The 22,501-nt window shown below is 43.9% G+C and overlaps 1 protein-coding gene across 4 annotated transcripts in view; it reads right to left on the reverse strand.

The window, feature by feature from the left end:
- PLS1 (plastin 1) overlaps positions 1-22,501 on the reverse strand; it is a 55,254-nt gene that overhangs the window by 29,415 nt on the left and 3,338 nt on the right. For 3 of the 4 annotated variants that reach the window (XM_035133119.2, XM_035133118.2, XM_035133116.2), the window contains 2 exons: positions 4,177-4,280; positions 2,088-2,251 (listed from right to left, as the gene is read on the reverse strand). In XM_035133119.2, coding sequence (XP_034989010.1) covers positions 2,088-2,251; positions 4,177-4,246 — 234 coding nt within the window. In that variant the 5' untranslated portion in view covers positions 4,247-4,280. Of the gene's footprint in view, positions 1-2,087; positions 2,252-4,176; positions 4,281-4,723; positions 4,805-22,501 lie in introns of those variants that run through there. The other variant, XM_035133120.2, reaches the window with a different exon arrangement.

Consider the following 22,501-nt stretch of genomic DNA (forward strand, 5'->3'; position numbering starts at 1 on the left):
GTTCCGCAGCCATCTTCTAAAGTCAAGGTCTTCAGTTGTTGAAACGCCGCTTCTGCGCATGCGCCAACTTCCGGGGTTGTCGACTTCGGAAGTCGAAACCTTCGGAGGTTGAATCGTTTGGTTGTCTAGGTCAGCGTTTCTCAACCGGTGTTCCGCAGCACACTACTGTGCCGCGAGACGCTGGCTGGTGTGCCGTGACGAGAAGGGCGATTTGCATTGTCACGGCGCTGACCCGCCAGAAAGGAAGCCGGCTGGGTCACGACGCGAGGCGAGCGCCCGCGTCGTGACCCGGCCGGCTTCCTTTCCGGCGGGTTAGTGTTGAGTATTGGCGGCCGCCAGGCACGTGACAATGCAAATTGCCCTTCTCGTTGCCGCACGTCGCGGCAAAATTTTGAGTCGGCATCCAGCCGGTGGCCAGAGAGGGCGGCGCCGCCGCCGCCTGGGGAGGAGGAGGCAGGCGGGGAAGGCTGCGCAGGGCTTCCCTTCGCCGGGCCAGAGCGGAGGCGGCTGCCTGGGAAGGCTGCGAGGGAGGAGGCGGCAGCTGCGCGCCCGTGTCTGCCCGCCTGGGGTCTGTGCGTGCCGTCTAACGTGTCCTCGCTCGCTCCGCAGGCTCTGCGCCTGGTGGGTCCGCCTGGGTACCGCGCAGCAGTTCTTCAGTGGCATGCTTTACGTCTCCCCTCCAAACTAAACTAAATATAGGGCGGCACAGAGTTGGTGTGCCGCGGGATTTTTTTCGTAGAACAAGTGTGCCGTGGCCCAAAAAAGGTTGAGAAACACTGGTCTAGGTTACCACTGTAAGAGTGTACAGACCTGCAGCCTTAAGGAGTATTCCAGTACAGTGGTACCTCGGTTTCAGTACACAATTGGTTCCGGAAGTCTGCACTTAACCTGAAGCATACTTAACCTGAAGCGAACTTTCCCATTGAAAGTAATGGAAAGTGGATTAATCCGTTCCAGACGGGTCCACAGAGTACTCAACCTGAAGCGTACTTAATCCAAAGTATGAGTGTAATTGGTTCTGGAAGTCCGTACTTAACCTGAAGTGTATTTAACCTGAATTGAACTTTCCCGTTGAAAGTAATGGAAAGTGGATTAATTCATTCCAGACGGGTCCGCGGAGTACTTAAACTGAAAGTGCTCAAACTGAAGCGTACTTAAACCGAGGTATGGCTGTACTAGAAATACGCTGTCTGAGGGGCTGTAGGAGAAGGTGGAAGCCCCTCTAGGCCCATTGCACACCATATATGCCACCAACATAACAGACCAATACAACACCCTACCAGCACATCTGATGTGCTGGTTAAAGTGTGCCAAACAAATGGATGAAATAGAGTTATGGGGAAGATCGGGGCAGTGTGGGGAAAAAGCACTGTGGTTTCCAGGAACTGGTAATCAGATGCATTCCTGCTTCTAACTGTGGAGGCAGAGCATAGCAATCATGCCTAATAACCATCAATAGATCTCTTCTTTATCTTCTGAGCTAAGTGCATGTAAGATTTGGCAGCTATTGCATCCTCTCTCTCTCTCTCTCTCTCTCTCTCTCTCTCTCTCACACACACACACACACACACACACACACACCCTGCCATCAGTGCTTCTTGTACCTGTATAGGATTTCTGTTTGTTGTAGCAAAAGCAGTAAAATATTCTTCCACCAGGTTGAAGTTCAACACATTTATTGTGGCATGATCCTTCACTGAAAAAAGTCTATTTTAGCGGATACATCTGATAAAGTAAGGATCCTCCATTTATTCTCAAAACTATAAACCTTTAAATTGTGTCTGGTGACAAGCTCTCTCTTCCAAACCCAACAGCATTTATGAATACCAGTGAATGTTATGGAAGCAGGAACCCTATAGCCGTTCCTCAACTAATGTGGCAGGCAAATCCATTCTTTTACTGCTCCCATTCCTGGTGTGCTGATACAGTACATAAAGGTGTGTTGTGCAAAGCAAAGCTACAGTATGTAACCCAATATGCTTCTAAAAGCACAGTTTAGTAATGACCTCATGCTTCATTTATAACCAACAGCACTAAACTAGTTTACTATGGGCAAACAACAACGCCTGAGAAAGTGGCTCACTTACTGATACAAATTCTTCGAAGTTGATTTTGCCATCCTTGTTGTTATCAGCCACTGCTATAATTTTTTCTACAATTTCCCTGACCTTATAGCCAGGCAAGGGAAGGCTTGCTTCTTTGAAAAGATCCTGAAGTTCGTAATCACTGACATATCCACTGTTATCAATATCTGTAAAGATAAAACATCATACCTGAGGAATCACTTCTCCTCACATGAACCCACCCAGAACCTGCATTCATCATTTGAGGCCCTTCGTTGGGTGCCTCCCCCAAGGGGAGCTGCAGAACATGAGAACAGGCCTTTCCAGCAATGGCTTCCTGGTTGTGGAATGCTCTCCCCTGGGCGCAACATACAAGATTTTTTTTTTCAATGTGCTGTTTTGTATAAGTCAGGTATATTGGGAAACTTGTATCTCAAATCTAAAAAAAATGGCTGTGAATATAATGGATCTCAGGCAGGCACCCCCAAACTGCGACCCTCCAGATGTTTTGGCCTACAACTCCCATGATCCCTAGCTAACAGGACCAGTGGTCAGGGATGATGGGAATTGTAGTCCAAAACATCTGGAGGGCCGAAGTTTGGGGATGCCTGATCAGGCTTCTGGAACTTGTAGAAGCCACTACCTTATTTTTGGGTGACCCTGTTTTTATTCCAGACTGACAGCAAACTCAGGTGGCTGAGTGCCTACTAGAGAGAATGGCAGCCCTTTTTCAACCGTCAACTAAAAATGGAGAAAAAAGCCAAAGTTGCTGCCAGCTTCCTCACTCCTGCCTAGCTGTATCTTGAGATACTTACGCCTTCCTATATTGACAATGGACAGCTAACTGTTTTTGTAAAGCAATGAATGTTATACTCTTTCTGGGTACCCAATGTTGCCTTATTCCAATTCTCCAAGCTCAATTTTCACCGAAGTATAAATTTTCAGAGGCTATTTAAAAAAAGAACACAGCATGCTTGTTGTCTGCAAGCCTTGAGGAGAATGACTAAAGGGAACCTAAAGAAGCCAGAAGGTTTCTGAAACCATTTCAGAAAGCTGAGCCCTAAAGGTGTACGAAGGAGAAGAGCAACAATTTATAGCCTCAGCTAAGCATGCTATTGATTTTTCCTTTTTTTCAAGTGACAAAATTATCATAACCTTTAGCTGCAGAGGTATTTATTAACAGTAGCCTCTACAAAATAAGCAAGTATCACAAAGTACAGTTCTCTTGAACTACAAATGAAGAGCAATATGAGGAAGGAAGGGAAGCCTAAAAGATTAATCCATAGACCTTCAATTGCTTCAAAATATTAGTTTACATTCTATTATAAATATTGATGGGAACTGCGGTCTTTGAAGTGAAGCTGGATATAATCAGGATTATTATTCGCAAGAAAAAGCAGTGAATTGGGTTGGATCTGAAGGTTCCCTTCCACTGATGGAAGGTGTCCTTCCATTGGAGAATGAGAACCTAATCCAAATTGGCATATTTCAAATAAATGTTGTAGTAAAGTTTTGTTTTGTTTTAATTCCTCATAAAAATATAGCACTGTTATGCATTCAAAATCTGTCCCCCCCTTTTTTTTTAAAGAAAGAGAAAGGATATTTCTTCCCCTCCCCTTTGGCATGCGTAGCTAGCACATTCAAATGCTTAAATTTCCTCATACTTATATCCTTCCCTTTCTCCCAATGAAATCACAGAACAGATTGTAATATGGAGTATGACATACATGGCACAATAAAAAGTAAAAACTCACATCATAACAACGTTATACAAAGTGGTAGCAGCAGCAAAAAGGCAGATTACATGCCAAAGGCCCAGGTAAACAAGGTTTACACCTTGTGCCTAAATGCAGCCAACATGGGGCAACAATTTAATCTCATTTGGGAATGAGTTCCATAGCTGCAGTCACCACAATGAATGGCCTGTTGTGGAAACTGCCACAAATACAGGAATCACTCATAAATAATCACAAATGTCTTTAAACTAAAGGGACAGAGACAACCTATTAAACACTCAGGGGGGGGGCTATGGCATGCTTCTTTAAATGGCAATCTGTTTGCCCATCCCAGAACAGGACAGTTCAAAGGGCCTGCAAAAGTTCTGCACACATACCTATTTTACTGAATGCTTCTTTTAGTTCCTCCAGTTCCTCACGAGAAATGGTTGTTATGTTATTCTCCATCTCTTGATCTCCAGTTGTTCTCAGTTCTTTATTCCTAAGGATAATCAACAATGCATGTAACTGTATAGAAAGAACGACACGAGCAAATGAGCAATGGAACTGTGCAGTAAAATTATTCTGTAATTAATATTATATCAATTAGTATTTCCAACCTATGCTATTTTGAGTACTTAGACACCACTACCAAACCAGTGCCAGTACCTGCTTCATTCCCATAGTTCTCACCATGCAGATACAACTTTATCAATAACAATAGCTGGCCCAATGAATGTCTCCTGAATGATGACAGACGCAGTGGTGTAGTGGCAATTTCACAGTGCAGGAGCTCATCATGACAGCCCCCATAGCCATGACCCCACAGTCAGTCCAAAAAAACAGGGAAGGGTCATGGCTCAGTGGAACAGCTTCTTTCTTGCATGCAGAAGGCCCCAGATTCAGTCTCTAGCATGTCCAGGTAGGACCAGGAATGTTCCCTACCTGAAGCCCTAGAGAGCCTCTGCCAGTTAGTGTAGACAATAATATGCTGGATAGAACAGTGGTCTGACTCAACATAAGGCAGCTTCCTGAAAAATGCAGCAACTGTGCTGATCCAATATATATTACACCACTCCTAAGAGCAGCACTAAATTGCAGCTGAGTTACAGAATAGTAAGTTGGCAAAGAGCCATACAGCGATTAGCACGTTGGACTTTGGGCTTGGGAGCCTGGGCTCACACCCATGAATAGCCATAATGTTCACAGTCGCACCTTAGGCTAGTCACTGACTCAACCAAGCCTATCCCAGGGTTACTATGAGAACGGGTGGCGCTGTGGTCTAAACCACTGAGCATCTTGGGCTTGCTGATCAGAAGGTCGACAGTTTGAATCCTTGCAATGCAGTGAGCTCCCATTGCTCTGTCGCAGCTCCTGCCAACCTAGTAGTTCAAAAGCACACCAGTGCAAGTAGATAAATAGGTACCGCTGTGGCGGGAAGGTAAAAGGCATTTCCATGCGCTCTGGCTTCCATCACAGTGCTCCGTTGCACCAGAAGCAGTTTAGTCATGCTGGCCACATGACCCAGAAAGCTGTCTGTGGACAAACACCGGCTCCCTTGGCCTGGAAGTGAGATGAGCGCTGCAACCCCACAGTCACCTTTGACTGGACTTAATTGTCCAGGGATCCTTTACCTTATGAGAATAAAGTGGGGTAACCCACACTCAAGTGTGCCAATGTGACCTCAAAAAGAATATAAGAAGAGCCTGCTGGATCAGGCCAGTGTCCTATTCTCTCAAAGGTCAACCAGATGCTGTAGGAAGCCCACAAGTAGGACATGGGCACAACAGCACTCTCTCATTGGCAATTCCCAGCAACTGGGATTCAGAAACGTACTGCTTCTGACAGAAGAGGTGGAAAACATTCATCATACTTAGCAGCCAATGAGAGCCTGGTCCTCCTTATTCTCTCTTAAAGCCATCCAGGCTGATGGCCATTGATGCCTCTTGCAGGAGTGAATGCCAATTTAACTATACTGTACACGCTATATAGGAAAGGGACAGAAGTTTTTCTCAATTGACTTTCACCGTACCAGGCATAATTTCCATCATGAATGATGAGCAAGATAAAGATGTGTATGTTAAACTGCAAAGTAGTGCACAGTCTGCTATTTCATATGCTGATGAAGCTCATTACAAACCGACTACGAGAAAACAATCTGTATTTTCCAACATATATGTCAGGAGTATGGGCAGGAGTCAGGCTCTGGGGCCTGTAGTGCCTTGCAGGACTGGGGCCTGCCTCAGCTTGTGCTGGGGAAGCAAGGTGTGGCCACACAGGTGAAGACATCAGCTTGTGCTGGAGAGGCAAGGAGTAGTCACCCAGGTGAGGCCACTTGAGATCTCACTGCACCTGGTGGCAGGAGCTGGGAGGGATAAAAGCCCAGCATTTCCCTTCAGCTCTTTGCCACAGCAACGCTATCCCTGCCTGGTTGCATCTGGCCTCCTGCTCCTTGGACCCTCGCCTTGTCGTCGCCTTGCTCCTCAACCCTTGGACCTTCGCCTTGCTTCTTGTTCCTTGGACCTTCGCCTTGCTTCTTGTTCCTTGAGCCTTCGCCTTGCTCCTTGTTCCTTGAGCCTTCGCCTTGCTCCTTGGACCCTTGCCTTGCTGACGCCTGAATCCTCGACCCTTGGACCTTCGCCTTGCTCCTTGTTCCTTGAGCCTTCGCCTTGCTCCTTGTTCCTTGGACCCTTGCCTTGCTGACGCCTGAATCCTCGACCCTTGGACCTTCGCCTTGCTCCTTGTTCCTTGAGCCTTTGCCTTGCTCCTTGTTCCTTGGACCCTTGCCTTGCCGACGCCTGGATCCTCGATCCTGGGACCCTTGCTTTGCCTTCGCCTTGCTTCTTGTTCCTTGGACCTTCGCCTTGCTTCTTGTTCCTTGAGCCTTCGCCTTGCTTCTTGCCCTGTGGACTTTCGTCTCTGCCTTGCTCCTTGACCCTGCAACTGCCTGCTGCTGGACCCTCAGCCCTGCACCTGTTCCTGCTTCTTCACCACCATCTTGCCTCTGGTCCTGACGCCCGCCGACCGGACCGTGGCAATATATTTTAATATCAAGGACAGACACTTTTGTGTCTTCTTAAAATAGTGCAAGAAAGGCTTTTGCCAAGTAAATGAATGTATACAGCAGATGGTGTAAAATCAGGGTCGATGACTACGGCAACATGTCCTTGAAACAATAATGGTGCATAAACAGCAGATTTATTCCAGACTCTCCCACATATAACTCCACTTTATTAGTTTCTTTGCAATGCTTACCCAATGTTTTTGAATTATTGCCACCAAGAGGGGCACTCTTGCACTATTGTACAACCAAGGCAGGAGTGGGGGGGGGGGGTGAGAGACCTGGGACTTTTGTGGTATGAAAAGTTACAGGATTTCATCAGGAAGTTAAAGGACCTTTGCTGATGGAAAACAAGGCAGCATGACTGCCCCAAAACTCCAACAGTATTAAAAGCAGGATCACATATTACTGCCCCAATCCTACTGTATCAGCCATTTGTTGGGTTGTTTTTTTAAAAAAAAATCATGGTAATTGCATTTATGCAAGTAATATCACATCTAGCCTGGCCCTTAACTGCAAAAAGCTACGGGACAGAAAGATTAGTTCTAGGATGCTTTGGGAGCTTTTATTGCAAGAAAAAACTGGACATACCACTGGCAGTGATGCTTTATGTACACAATGGGGTGGAGGAGAAAGTACAGGCAAGCTGCATAATATGAACCAATAGTTGCCTCCCAACAATATTATTCTTTTCCTTCCCTTTATGCAAACAAAACAAAACTAGTAACACATGGCTCATTGTCTACCACAGATGCCAAACTGAACACGAACGGTGAATGGCGTTGATAATGATCTCAATCAGTTTATCTATAGCAGGGATGTCCAAAGTCCATTTTGGGGGCCCAATCTGGCCCGCCAGTCGATCAAATCCAGCCCCCGTGGCAGTATATGTCCTGGGGTAAAATTCTATGAAAAGCTCAGCAACTCCGATCCTAAAAAAAGGTCAAGAACTTCAATCCCCCCAAAAAGCTCAACAACTCTGGATGGCCTTCATGCATGTTCACTTCATCAAATCTGGTCCTCTTTGGGAAAAGTTTGGGCACCCATGATCTATAGAAAAACAAAACAAAACAACCACCAGGGTAATTTAATTGTTAAAGTTGTGATTAGAGGCCCTTTTTCAGATGACCCAACACTGAACTTTAGGCAGGTAGCGACTGGGGAAAGGGCTTTTTTGTGGTGGTACCCCTAATTCTGGCCTGTTCTCCTCAAAACTGTTCCTTGGGCACCCAGCTTGAGGAACTTTAGCTGGCAGACTAAAACTTTTCTGTTTGCCTAGGCCTCAGATGCCCAAAATGGTGCCTGTGGGCTGCAAGGCACCCTCTGACATCCCGCTTGGTACCCAAGGCCCACCTGCCCCTCCTGTTTTTGCTTTTTTAAAAGATTGAGGAGGTTTATGGGGTTGTTTGGTTGAGCAGCTTGCCTTCTCTCCCCCCCCCCCTCGTATTATTTTTGGGAGTGTGTGCAAATGTTAGTAAGCATTATACAGGTAACAATCCAAACAGCAAATATCATGTTTTGTCTAAATAATATTAGAGCTATTTGTAACAATTTATAAACAATTATCATATAACACTATGCTCTGATCTAACATACATTTTATTGGGATTAAAAATACATTTTCTAGAAATCACATCTTGGGGGAGTTGTGAATTTTATGTCCAGTCTATTTTGCTACTTATACTAAAATGATTCAAGGTGGGATCTGGAGAAAGAAAGAAATGAAAAGGGGGAGGGGGGACAGAAGTTGCAATCCTATGCATTTCCACTTGGAAGTAAATCCCATTGAATTTATTGGACCTTCTGAACAAACATTCTTGAGATTGTGGGTGTTTCCTGAATGGGCAATAAACCTGGCTGCAGGAGTAGGGTTCTCAGTAAGCGCTCTGCAGTTTGCATGTAAAAAGCAGCAATACGGCAGTTGGGACAGGCGGGGAGAGAGAAAGTGAATGCAGAGGGACAGAAAAAACTGCAAGTTGGTGGGAAGTGGAGTATTTTGAAGTGCTGGGCATCCTTCTGGGGATCTGATGCAAGTGAGCAAATCTGCCGGACTCTCTGTGTACCTCAGCTTATCATCCGCTTGTACGTTTGTAAAGAATAACAACATTACAAGATGTTGGTGTTCTTTCCTTCAAAGGAAACTAAACTTAGTGGTGCCTGTGGAATGTCTTGTCAACCCCATGGGTGGAATTCAACAAACTTGCTTGTGCTAACATGAGGATTAGTGTTAGTGCAAGGGGATTTATTCATCTCTGAAAAGCCAGGTGGGCTGAAAACAATACCTTTCCAGCATCTAGTGCTATGGGCAATGCTCACCTGAATTCAGAGAATACAGAGTGAAAACTAGTTCATTTTTTTGCTGCTGTTCACAGAACAATGACCAGGAAATGTGCCATCTCATCCAAAACTTTGATTCTGCAGAATGTACTTTGATAACACTTTGCATAGTTTACGAAGACAAAACACAGCTATCTCTTATGTTTTAAAGATCTATCCAGTGGTACCTCGGTTTATGAACACAATTGGTTCCGGAAGTCTGTTCATAAACTGAAGCGTTCATAAACTGAAGTGAACTTTCCCATTGAAAGTAATGGAAAGTGGATTAATCCGTTCCAGATGGGTCCGCAGCGTTCGTAAACCGAAAATTCGTAAACCGAGGTGTTCGTAAACCAAGGTTCCACTGTACTCCACTGTAATTGTCCAAAGACATATAAATCCATATAAATAAAACTCAAGACAAGCAAAAGAATAAATGTGATTTGCATCCTCTTCTTTGCACGACACTCATCATCTGTAGTGGCTACATTTTAAACATGCTTGTGAGAAAGTTCCATTACAATTGTGCCTCCCGTAAGAAAAACTTGGTGGAATACCACTCACTGGCTTTAAACTCCCAGGTCCATTTCCACAGTCATAAAAAACTCAGTCCAGAGCAGGCCCAGCATTTTAATGGGTTATCACAAACTAGTTCTTAACTTTCAACATCAGCCTCTCTTGACTTACATCAGATCTGAGTCTTAAAAGAAGCCACTATTTATTACCCTCAATCTTTAAAACAAAATTTGAAGGATATTCATTGTTTAAAAAACAAACTGAAAATGTTGGGTGGGCTGAGATAATAAAGCCGATATTAAAAGGGGGAGGGGAGAGAGAAAGTTTACAAACTAGAGACAGTTCAAACACGCAATTATAATTGGCAAAGCTGGTTTAGCAACCAGATTTTCTAGCTCACATTTTAATGGGCACGAGCAGCCAAAATTTAGGACAGCTTTCTCATAGCAACATATTTCAAACAGATAGAAAGCATAGTTTTAGATTATTCCATATCTGTGACAATGTGACTACACTTCTCTCACTGGTGCTACATTCTGATAAAGTTCCATATTTGAAAGCCACATTCTATATAAAATTATGTCCAGTTTGTAGATTTTGAGCTCCTGAAAATACTGGCTCCACAAGTCGGTGAAGCTGCAAGTATAATCAGTTCAGTCCGCGCCAAAGCAGGACTAGGCCATACACGCTAATGCTAAAGATTAGCACAGCAGATCAAGATACAGAGCCATTGACTATGCTATTTAGTCTCTCATTAGTGAAATCTAAAAGAGAATTCTCAAACACAGATTTACACTATTACTGCCAAATCTCACTGTGTCAGGGTGTGGTGTGTGGTGTGTGGGTGTTTCCTTCACACCATGTTTTAAGAAAGTCATCAATGACTATTTCATGAGCGGTAGGTTACTTTCACACCTAAAAATAGAAGTCAGTGCCCTTGGATACAAAGGATAACTCGCCTGACTGCAGGAGTTGGGGGAAGCTAGCCAGAAGTATAAAAGTTAAGCACCTGTGTGAGTTTAGCAACAGGACAAGGAGGCAAGGGAGGTCAACCTTCCCCCTTCATTTTTGTTCTTACAAAGCCCTGCTTCCTACATGAACAGACCCAGCAAACAAACAGTAGATACAAAGGCTATGGATGGGTGAATGTGTCAGTTTCGTTTTATCTCATTTTCTCACTCTTCCAGCCTTCAGTTCAGTTCTCCACATTTCCACATCCATTTGTACTTTAAAAAAAAAAATCCTTGTGAAAATTCATCAGCATTTCCCCAAAAATACACCTACTGTATTTTGCAAAGCAATTCCCCCCCAAATGCATTTCTGTATGTTTTTTTCGCTAATACTGTACAGTATATGCATTTATATGCACACGCTACCCTAGTACAGTGGTACCTCGACTTACGAAGGCGATCCGTTCTGCGGCGCTCTTCATAAGTCGAATTCTTCGGTTGTCAAAGTGCCCGTTTTGCGCATGTGCGAAGCGCAATTTTGCACTTCTGCGCATGCACTGACCACGCGCGCCACTTCTGCACAGGCGCAGAATGCATGCGCGGCGAAAAGACTTCCGGGTTTGATGACTTTGGAAGTCAAAACCTTTGGAAGTCGCGTCATACGGATGTCGAGGTACCACTGTATATGCATATTTGTACACAGAGAACTACACTGCAAAATTTGGAGAAGTGTGAACTCATCTGCAGTTTGGTTCCTGTTTCGTTTTTGTGAAGTGTGAATTCAGCAAGTTCACCTTTAAGTGTGAACTCAGTTGGATTTCTCCTCCATCCCTAATGAAGGCAAGGAACATTGGTGGAAAAACTCTTTTAGGTCAAACCCTTATGAGTAAGCTGATGGGGAGCAGCATATCAGCAATTGGCAGGGCCAGAACAACATGCACTTCACCCAACATAATCCATATATACACACCAAATCCATATGCATCCAAACACCACCACCCATTCACAAGGAGGGTGGGCAAGTCAGATAGGGAACATAGTGGTCTAAATCCATTGGGGTGGGGGCTGCACTGGATATTTGTGAAAAAACTATGTAGTTGGAGAAACAGCTAGATAGCAAAAGCAATGTATATAATTAGACAGCTTCAAAAAGGCAAACAAAATCATGGAGGATAAAGAAAGGGTTGCCATACATCTGGAATTTCCTGGACATACCTGGAATACTTTATCCGAAAGCAGGGTCCTAGCAGAAATCGGCTAAATGTCCGGGGATATCCAGACTTATGGCAACCAATGTTGGTAGTGTTGTTTTTGCCAATTTCCCTTAAAACTTAAAACTAAAAAATGCCCAAATCCTTTGTGATTTTGAAAGAAAAGCTCAACTACATCTCTCTTTACTGTCTGGATTTTCACTTTTTGAAATACAGCAACCCTAATAAAGACCATTAATGCTTACTAGCTGTGGTGGCTTTAGGCTACGTCCAGGATGAGAGGCCTCTCAATACCAGTTTCTGCAGTTTCTGAAGAAAACCCTCAAATCCTGTTTGAGATACACTGTCCAAATGGCCAATATATCCGATTTCGTACAAACGTTTTAATTTGGATATTTCAGTTTTATTAGCTTTCATAAAACTGAAACCAAATAAAAACTTACTGGTTTACAGTACAGTTCTGAACTGGGTTTCTTTACTATAAGGAGACACTGTTCTATGGCAAATGGATGCAGGATTACAGTTACAGGTACACATCTCAGACCCAGATTTGAAGGAACATAAGGACGCGGGTGGCCCTGTGGGTTAAACCACAGAGCCTAGGGTTTGCCAATCAGAAGGTCGGCGTTTCGAATCCCTGCGATGGGGTGAGCTCCCGTTGCTCTGTCCCATCTCCTGCAGTTAGAAAGCATGTCAAAGTGCAAGTAGATGAATAGATACCGCTCCGGCGGGAAAGGAAACGCCGTTTCCATGTGCTGCTCTGGTTCGCCAGAAGCGGCTTTGTCATGCTGGCCACATGACCTGGAAGCTGTACGCTGGCTCCCTCGGCATATAATGCAAGATGAGCGCTGCAACCCCGGAGTCGGTCACGACTGGACCTAATGGTCAGGGGTCCCTTTACCTTTAAGGACATAATAGCAGCCTCTCTGAATCAGGCCAAAGGCCCATCTACTCCAACATCCTGTACTCACAGTGGCCAACCAAATGCCTACGGGAAGCCCAGAAGCACAGCTTGGTCCCACTTGTGTTCACCAGCAACTGGTATTGAGAGGCATATTGTGGATTCAGGAGAAAACATTACAACACAGTCCACATTTGCACTGCCACTAATATTTGGGTTCCATCTTCTTACCATTGCAGTGTTTGTTTGTATGGCTCAGTACAAATGTCAGCATTTGGTCTCCCTGATTTTGCTAAACGACTGAGAGGAACTCGGCTAATTCATAGATCCATATAAACCCCTAACAAGTCAAGACTGGAGCATGTATGTTGCCTCCTCAAAAGAGCATTGCGCGGTCAGGCGGAGTCCCCCCCAAAGCCCCCAGGCAGCCCCCGAGCGGAATGATGACACAAGACCACGTTCTACGGGATTAAAATTGGCCACAACTTTATTAAGAATTCGGATGTAGGGAGACCTTGGCTCAGGCATTGGGCGTATATCCTTCCCAGCCCCCAGCCGGGGATCTGGGTAATTTCAGGGTTATCCAGCTTGTGTGGGGGTTGGGCTAGCTCTGGAGAACATATGTTCAAGCAGATAGCCCTTCCCCCTTTGATTGCAGCCGCTGGAGAGAAGGGCAATGCAGCCTATTGCGTATGGTCAATGCCTCCCCCTTAGCCCCATTTACAGGAACCCTGTAATTGCCGCCGCAATGGGGGAGGGGGTTCACCGCCCCCGCCCCCCTATTTATGTAGATGGCTAAAGGATTCCGCCCAAGGCCTGCACCCGCCAAAGTTGTGACGAATTGCTACGGGAAAGGCGAAACCTGCCAATGCAGGGAAAATTCCTTTCCAGCCCTTCAACAGCAGCCTTGTCGTAGCAGTGCCTGCGTGCGTGTACACCTGTGGAAGAAAATAACCTGTAATGCAATCATTAATTATTTGTTTATTTTGGGGAGTGGAGGGTGGGAAAGCTTCTGGAGCCGTCGACTGCTTCCCAGGAATGACTCTGCTTCAGCCGTGTTCAAGGTAAGGTTACCTCCTCCTACCTGGCCAATCCCCCCGGCAACGCCTCCCCGAGCTGGATTGGACAGGTAACTGCATGGGCAGAGATCACCAGTATCCAGCCCGGGAAGGCAGTGCCGGTCTCCGAACTTCCAGGGCTGCCCCAGGGATCCCAGAGGGCTGTGCGCGACCGCGCAAAATGCGCCTCTCCTTTTATGTGGGGAACGGTCATTGTGCTTGAGGCAATAATAAACCTCTGTGGTGTTTGTTCTTCGATTGTCTTTTTCTACACACAGGTTATCTCACTTGGGGTGCAATTCACAGAGAAGTAAACATACAAATGTGTACATACACTATCAATTTTTAGTAAATCCAACTTTGATTAAAATTAAGCATATAACATTCTAGCCACTACACATGTGTGTGGAAGGAAAAGTGATCACTTGACAATAGCTACCTACCCCTTCACTCCTCCCCTTAAGCATTGTGCCTCAAGTATTCATACATAAAACAGTCACCCAAATTCATCAATAGTATCAGTTTCACAGTTTGCTTAGCCTGCATGATTGAAAAGGATCTTAGCACACATGTGCTTTGTATTGTATTCCGCTTCAGTAAGAAAACACTACAATAGAAAAACTGGATGCTATGGAACAGGCAGCATTAAGATAACATTTTCTCTGAAATACTACAGCAAGCAGAGCTAGCAGCAGCACCAATATATGCCAGGTTGTCTAAAAAATGCCATTATAAGGACTTCTTTTTTTGTTGCTGGAGTTTGCTTGACAGCCTTCTGAGATATAGTATTGTATGTCTTTCCCTGGGCGGTTATTATATCCTGATGGTGGGATATAAATAGCTGCAATTGCAACATTAGGTTTTTTTCAGTCAGAAAAGTTAGAACCTTCTTTATTTATAGGTATATAGGCTGCTTTTTCACCTGAAAGTCTTCAAAGGGGCTAGACAACCATGAAAATTTGATCCACTAAAAACACAGAGAAGCAGAACAGAATACCGTAGCAGTAAAACCACTACTAAGGAGCCGGGAGGTGGTGGTGGGATACTTTAAGGAATCATCTGATCATTTTAACAGACAGGTGGGCTCATAAAACCCTAAAAGGAGTGCCCCACTTCTCTTAAACCAACACCTGCTTCCTCCCCCACAATCCTTCAGGTCCAGCTGGGGAGATCTGCCCCTCCACAGGGCTAACTATGACAATCCACAGAAATGTGAGAAGAATAAGCATTTGGTCTGGCAAACAAGTAGGATGGCCACTTAAACAATGCTACCGCAGAAAGAAAAGAAAGATGCATCATTAAAAAGGAAGACAAAAAGAGAGCATAGATTGCATGTGCTAATTTATATCCACAGATGTACTGTAATTTAAATAGAAATAAAATACATCTTAGAGTAGAGGGAAGGTCTGTGACCAGTGTGCCTGCTCGGTCTGGGCTCTTTATGAACACAGACTTTGGGCATTTGTTTCAGCCAAGGCTTGGTCTACATGCGCAGCAAAATGACCAGGCAGAATCCTGAGGCAATGAACCCTATGACTTGTGAGTAGTCATTGTAGAAAGCAGTAGACTTTACTACAACAAGTATGGGATATAATTTTGAATATTCCCCCATGTTCTGGGGAAAAAATCATTTTAAGTTAAAAAAAAAAATCAAGCAAACTTGGACATGAGGTGGAAACTCTCCTTGCTGTGCCGGCTATCTAATTGCAAATTTATTATTTTTTAAAACAGGGAATATTCAGAAATGTCACCCACCTGAACTGTCACCTTCCCAAACCCCTTTCCCCCTGAGCTTTCATCAACTGGTTTGGTTTCTGTGACAGTCAAAGAAAGTTGTAAGCTTGTGCTTCAAAGTGCAGTGTGGGAATAATCCAGATGTTGTTTGACTACAGCTCCCATCATCCCTGACCACTGGCCATGCTGGCTGGGATGATGCGAGTTGTAGTCCAGTAACACTCAGGCCGCAAAGGGGGTGACCCAGGGAAAGTACCAAGGTCCAGACAGAGAAGCCTGATGTGCTACTATCAGCATAGCTGCCAAGTCCGGGTCGTAAAGATCCGGGATCGGCAGCACGTGCATGACTGGAAGTTGCGTGACGCAACTTCCGGTGGCGCTTCGCCCTTCTATGGGCACCAGAAAATGGCGGCGCCAGCGCCGGAAGTCGCTTCCGTGCATGACCGGAAACACGTAAAAGCGACTTCCGGCGCCGCCATTTTCTGATGCCCATAGAAGGGCGAAGCACCACCGGAAGTCGCGTCACGCAACTTCTGGTCATGCGCGGAAGCGACTTCCGGCGCCGGCGCCGCCATTTTCTGGTGCCCATAGAAGGGCAAAGCGGCACCAGAAAAATGGCCGCCGGGAAGAAGCGAATTTAAGGGAGAATGCCGGGATTTATCAACAAACGGGAGACCGCCGGGAAACGGTAAGAAAAAATGGGTTTTTCCGGCGGATGCGGGATACTTGGCAGCTATGTACTATCAGCCTCCCAGACCTGTGGTTCTAAACCTTGGTTTACAGTGTCAAACTCAGACTAGGAGACTCAAATCTCTACACAGTCACGTCAGGGGCCAGTCACTATCTCAGCATAACTGACCTCAGGGTTCCTGCGAAGATACAAATGGCAGTGGAAGCATGCCTACCACTTGGAGGCTCCTTATTTGAAGAAATAAAAATATAGATCCAATAAATAATAGTAGTAATGATTCTAGAACTTTTTTGCTCACTTTCTGTGCGACTGCAGGTTACATTTGCAGCAACATCACCTGCAGAAAGGGAGCAAGTGAGCCAGACACAGGTTTACCACTTCAGTAAGGGCTAAGCCTTCAAAGGCCAGAACTCCTGCAGTGAAACTGGGGGCTAATCAGCTATTTTAAGGCCACTCCAGAAGCTAATAATGGAGTGATCAGCATAAATGTACGAAAGGTCCCAGCTTCAGAAGCAAATCTTCTACTCCCAAGTGGAATGAAGTTAATTAGTTATCACAGTGAGCTTCAGGAATTTGTATTATTGAGATATCTGAAAGACATTAACAACGGTATTTATTACAGGGGAATATGGCCTTCTGTTACCCTGCTAATTCCTGGCACAACTCTACATGGTTCAAAAGATTATTAGATTAGATGACTAAGATACTATACTACAACCAAGACAGGATTTTCCGTCATGGAAAGACTTTCCGCCCACAGTATTGATGTTATACCTAGATATATTTGTCTGCAAGAGAATGTAATCAACATGGCAAGAATTATTAAATTAGGATACCCTTTCCACTTCTGTCATTTTCTTAACAATAATAAAATAACAGCTTCAAGACCAGAAAATGATTTTAGTTAAGTATTTAAAATTTGAAGAGAGCTGGATAAAGCATTTTATTAGAGATCCTCAAAGCCCTTTAATGTTTACAAAATATTGTATTTGTTAGTTCCAGAAGAAATTGCTATAAAAGGAGAATTCCCTGGATGTCGAGATCCAGGTTGGGGGCAAGTACTCTTTGGTGAGAAAACCCCAACAGAGATTTAAAATGGCAAAATATGCAGCAAAGTAAAGTGTGGAAAGATATGCTATTAGATCTTCCAAAATTTCCCATAGTCCCCATAGGAAAACAAACACACACCCTCTTTGGTAAATTAAAGATTAGTTTACTTTAAAACTCTTTGAAGATCCGATCCATATGCTTCAGAAAATTGGCTCAGCCAGTGAAACTTGGCTTAGTTACGAAGTGGTGAATGTTCCTAAATTATTGGTATAGCAGCACAAGAATGGCTTGTGAGAGCCATGCAGCTAAGCTGGAGCAACCAACTTACACCTCTTCCTACACAGAGCTTCTCAGGTAGACTGGGGTAGAACAAAGCCTTAATTACCTAGTTCCTCCCAAGATGAGGGGAACTGGACATAGCTAAGCCTGACAGGACAGTTTACTTTATGGTATTAACTCCTTCTTGCATCAATTAGACTTTAGCAACTTGGTTATAGGACGCTTACCCTATACACATTTTGTGTACCACTCATAACTCTGAAAAAACACTTGTAACATTCACTGGCCCATTTGCAAGACTGGGCTGCAACAAGAGCCATTGTGGAGTAGCGGTTAGAGTGTTGGACTAGGGGCCTGGGAGACTGGTTTTAAAATCCAAACTTGACTGTGAGGCTCATTTGGTGTCCTTGGGCCAGTCCCTGCCTCTCAACCTAACCAATCCCACAGCCCTGTTGGAGGGATTAAATGAGGAGGGGGAGAACCACATACACTACCTTGAACTCCTTGGATGAAAAGCTGGGATAAATGCAATAAATAAATAAATAAATAAATAAACAAATTAAAGAATTACTGATGTGGTAACTGTGGTAACACTACATGTGAATGGGCTGATCACACATGTCAAAGGTATTTGTATGTGCCGGGCATCGGTAGTGCAGCTGGAAATTTTTAGACCGTGGGCTTAATGGTCTGCTGTTACACTGGCCCTTACATGAAAAAGCTACAGAGAGATGACAAGTGAACAACTTTTGCCACATTAAGGGGAACTCGTTTTAAAGGTCCTAGCCACTAGCCACACATTTCTGATCATTCATTCATAAAATACTGTAGGGGAATGCAACACTCCTTCCTTTGGTTCCCTTATCTCTAAATGTTGCACACTTTGCTGTAACATGGGAGACTGTTCTCTTCACAAAAGGATGAGTCTTCAAATTCTATTCTGCAATCCCCTGCTAGCAGAGACAAGGAGAACCACAGAAATAGTGCACTCAGCCCTCTTGGGGATGCAGGACCTCATGTTACTCTCTCTCTCTCTCTCTCTCTCTCTCTCTCTCTCTCTCTCTCTCTCTCTTGACCTACTTTGGGAAACAACAGTAGCGGCATTGACAGGCTGTGATCAAGAAACTGCCATAGGGAGTACACGGAGGGATCGTAGTGGGGAAGTAGATGTAACAGATACAAAAGAGACGGGGAGGGTGGAAACATCTGTGGTTCATAATAGAGCATGAAGCTTCTAGCAAGGAAACGTGTCTATAAATGTAAAGCTATTAGGAAAATTACAGGCTAACATTTCTAAACAGAGTGATTTTGGTGAAGAACACATTTGGCAGCAAAATTAAAGGATTCCAGAAGCAGTGATAAAATAAAATAAAAAAGCTTGGAATAAAGGGAAAGGATGCTAATGACAGGGGGAAGAATGAGTGCGCAAAAGCAATCCAAAGCGGTTTGCACGTTCAAGTAGAAATTACACATTGAACACACATAATAACGTGAACTGAAGGGCAGCGAGCCACAATTTGAATTTATTTTTAAAGGACTGAATTACTCAGCAGTTCATATATAATTGTACTGATGTCAGCACATCTGAAAACTTTCCAATGTGTACTGTGGCTTCTTTTCGGTTGAAAAAGCCTTTCACACTTGTGTTACAGTCTTAAAAGTAGTTGAATGCCACTCCTCAAAATTACTTGCCTTGTTACAGAAATTGCTTATGAGTCTTGTCTGTAATTGCACTCTCTCAAAGAAAAAAAGATTGTACTCGTCTTGAAAATTATCAATTCTTTATCAAAACCACTTAATGGTGTACCCACACTTTAATCTGAACCGCAACTCTATAGGACTCAGGCCCAGAACCCTTTTCCAATACTGGGGCTCACACTAAGACAGTGTAGGCACTCTGAGCATACACAAAGGACATTCTAAGCCAGACTGTTATTTGGCACAGCAGTAGCTTATTTTAGCAGCATCACTGAAGCAGCCTGTGATATTAGTGGGAGTCCTCAGAATCTGTTATAACCAAGTACACATATAGAATCCAGTGCTTCCACATCTTGCCTCCAGGCTATGATTTATTGATTTATATATTACATTTATATCCCACCTTGCCTCCAAGGAGCTCAAGGTAATGTACATAGTTCTCCTCCTCCTCCTCCTCCTCATTTTATCCTCACACAACCCTGTGAAATAAGTTAGGCTGAGAGTGAGTGAGTGGTCCAAGATCATAACAGTGAGATCATACAAGATCCTAGCTCAACATTCCCAACTATTGCACCGCAAGTGTGAACTCTGGCACTTCTTATTTTCCAGACTAAGTGGTGCTTGACCCTTATATCATTCTGCTGTACTAAAGCCTACCTCTTGGATCCTGAAGAGTCACCAATATTCTTTATCCTACCCTTCTCCCATGGAGCTCAGGACAGTGTACATTCTTCTTTCCCAGCACCACCAGTTTTAATTCTCTCAACAATCCTGCAAGAATGAATCCACCAAGAGATAAGCCCACTTCAGAAGCGACCTACCACAAGTTCCAAGAACAAGTGGAGGGAGGAACAGGGTCATGCCTGATGGACATCCTGTTGGCTCCATCCACAGACCTCTTTATTTGTTGGGTGGGGGGGACCTACCTGCATTTGGTTGAATGCATATAGACTCCTCCACATGACTGGGAACCCAACAGAAGCAGGCATTCTCCCTACTGCATGTATCCCTGGAATTCATGGGATAACTTCTGAAGGGGACTATAGTGACCGGCTCAGTGTAACTCAGCGAGTTTAATGAATGGGGCTTCAAAGCTGGGTTATCCTCAGCAGAGTCTGGCACTCTAACCTCACCACCACACCACCATATTTGTCAGTTCATCTCTCAAGTATCTGTACTACAAACTTATATTTAGTTTAGGGTGTTTCCAAACTGGTGTTTATTCTGGGTCCTTCCCCCCCCCCAGTGTACCACATCATTGGCATCAAAATCAAGTACAGTATATTAAAAAAGCATCTTGACAACTACCTGTTTGCAATATCTGAATGTCCCAGTTGCAATATAAAGCACCCATGGTACCATCAAATATGACATCCTTAAGAGCCTGCAATTCTAGTCACAGATACTTGGGAATAAGTTTGATTGAATTCAGTGAGACTTCCAAGCAGCGGGTAAAGTACTGAAAAAAATCTGAAGAAGTGTGCATGCACACGAAAGCTCATACCAAAATAAAAACTTAGTTGGTCTTTAAGGTGCTACTGAAGGAATTTTTTTATTTTACTTCAATCCAGACCAACTTCGATCCAGACCAACACGGCTACCTACCTGTAACCTGAAAAAAATCTGTTACAGATCTTTACTGCCTCCCCCATTCTCTATCCTCACACAGAATTACAGGTATCAGAGTCTTCTGGGAAGAGGGAATGGATGTGGAAGTAGCTTAAGTTGATTGTATAAATATGCCCTTGGAATTAATTGGAACAGCTCAAGTTAAAACCAGAAACAGCTTGTGACACAAAATGTAGCATTCGGGTATATACAACCTTTTTGTTAAACAGATATCAAGGTTATTGCATTATTATAGTTACTGCCCAATATACAAAGCTATTAAGTAGGTAAATTAATTTTGAAAGACTGACATTGGCAGTAGAACAGATTAATCTGGCCTGCACTTATGGCTAGTAATAGTAAATATATCTGGTTAAGGTTCCGTAGGTTGTCCTCCATCACACAAGTTTAAATATTGCAGAGACTTCATGCATCCATAAAGCCTTCTTACGTCTTACTGACAGCATCTTCCTCATTCTATTTAATTTTAGTAAAATGTATAAGGTCAGAATTCCTCACAGTTAAAGAAGAACAAGTAGGAAACAATGTGGCAATTTTCAGCAGTATTAAACAGGCATATTATTGTAAAAAGGATGGTCACTATTGTCCAAACGGATCGATAAGGATCAAAAGTGAACTAATGCTCAAATAGAGTGGTGAGCAATTACGTAACTCAGAGAGACACTCAAAAACAGAACATGTAAAGCTCACAGAGAAGCCCAGTTTACTAAATATGCACTGCAAATATACAGTACCGTATCACAAGATAAGGGAAGTTTCCTTGCCCTTCCACCCAAAAAGCTTCTCCAGGGAAGCCGGAGAGCACCTCCTGAACATTGTGGCATAGGCTCTGTGGGCAGAGGTCCTCCCTCCCAGGTCCTCCCAGTGATTCTTTCTTCCCCTAGCAGCTCTGCACAGATCTTATCCCACATTGTTCAGGCTCCTGACCCCCAGGGCCCACAAGGCAGCAGTGCGAAGGAATGAATGGAAAATTTTCCTCCCATGAATTTCCTTTTGTTAATTTACCTTCAGATCCAAGCCACTGAATTATATTGTAGAGCTGGAAAGCATCTGGAAAAGAGTAACTACTAAAACGATCAACAGGCTGGAGCAGCCCCCTATTTGGAAAGGCTATAACCTTTGACACATTTTAGTTTAAAACAAAAAAGTTATTGGGGAATGAGCATGATTGTGCTGTGCAAGATTATGTATGTTGTGAAGAAGGTTGATGGCTTTCTCCCTCTCTCAAAATACTAGAACACAGGATCATCAAACGAAGCTGAATGTTGCAAGATTTAGAACAGACAAAAGAAGTACGTACTTCTTTACACTGTGTATAGTTTAACTATGGAATTCCCTTCCACATGTTGTGGTAATGGCCACCAACTAAGACAGCAGTGTTTAGACAGCTTTATCCTCTACAAATTTATCAATGAGAGGTGGATCACTTATTGCAAGCCATTATCAGTATGTGCCTGAGTCTTTGGATGATCATAACCTACATGCATATTCAGGCAGAGATCCTGAGGTAAGTTATTTGCTGGTAAGTTATCAACAATATCTTACTGAGGATGGTAAAATAAGGGAAATTTAGGCCAGATATGCAAGGATGAAATCTTAATTCTATATAAATAATCAATAAGACTGGTA

This window comes from Zootoca vivipara, chromosome 5, assembly GCF_963506605.1.
Source record: "Zootoca vivipara chromosome 5, rZooViv1.1, whole genome shotgun sequence".
NCBI classification, from domain to species: domain Eukaryota; kingdom Metazoa; phylum Chordata; class Lepidosauria; order Squamata; family Lacertidae; genus Zootoca; species Zootoca vivipara.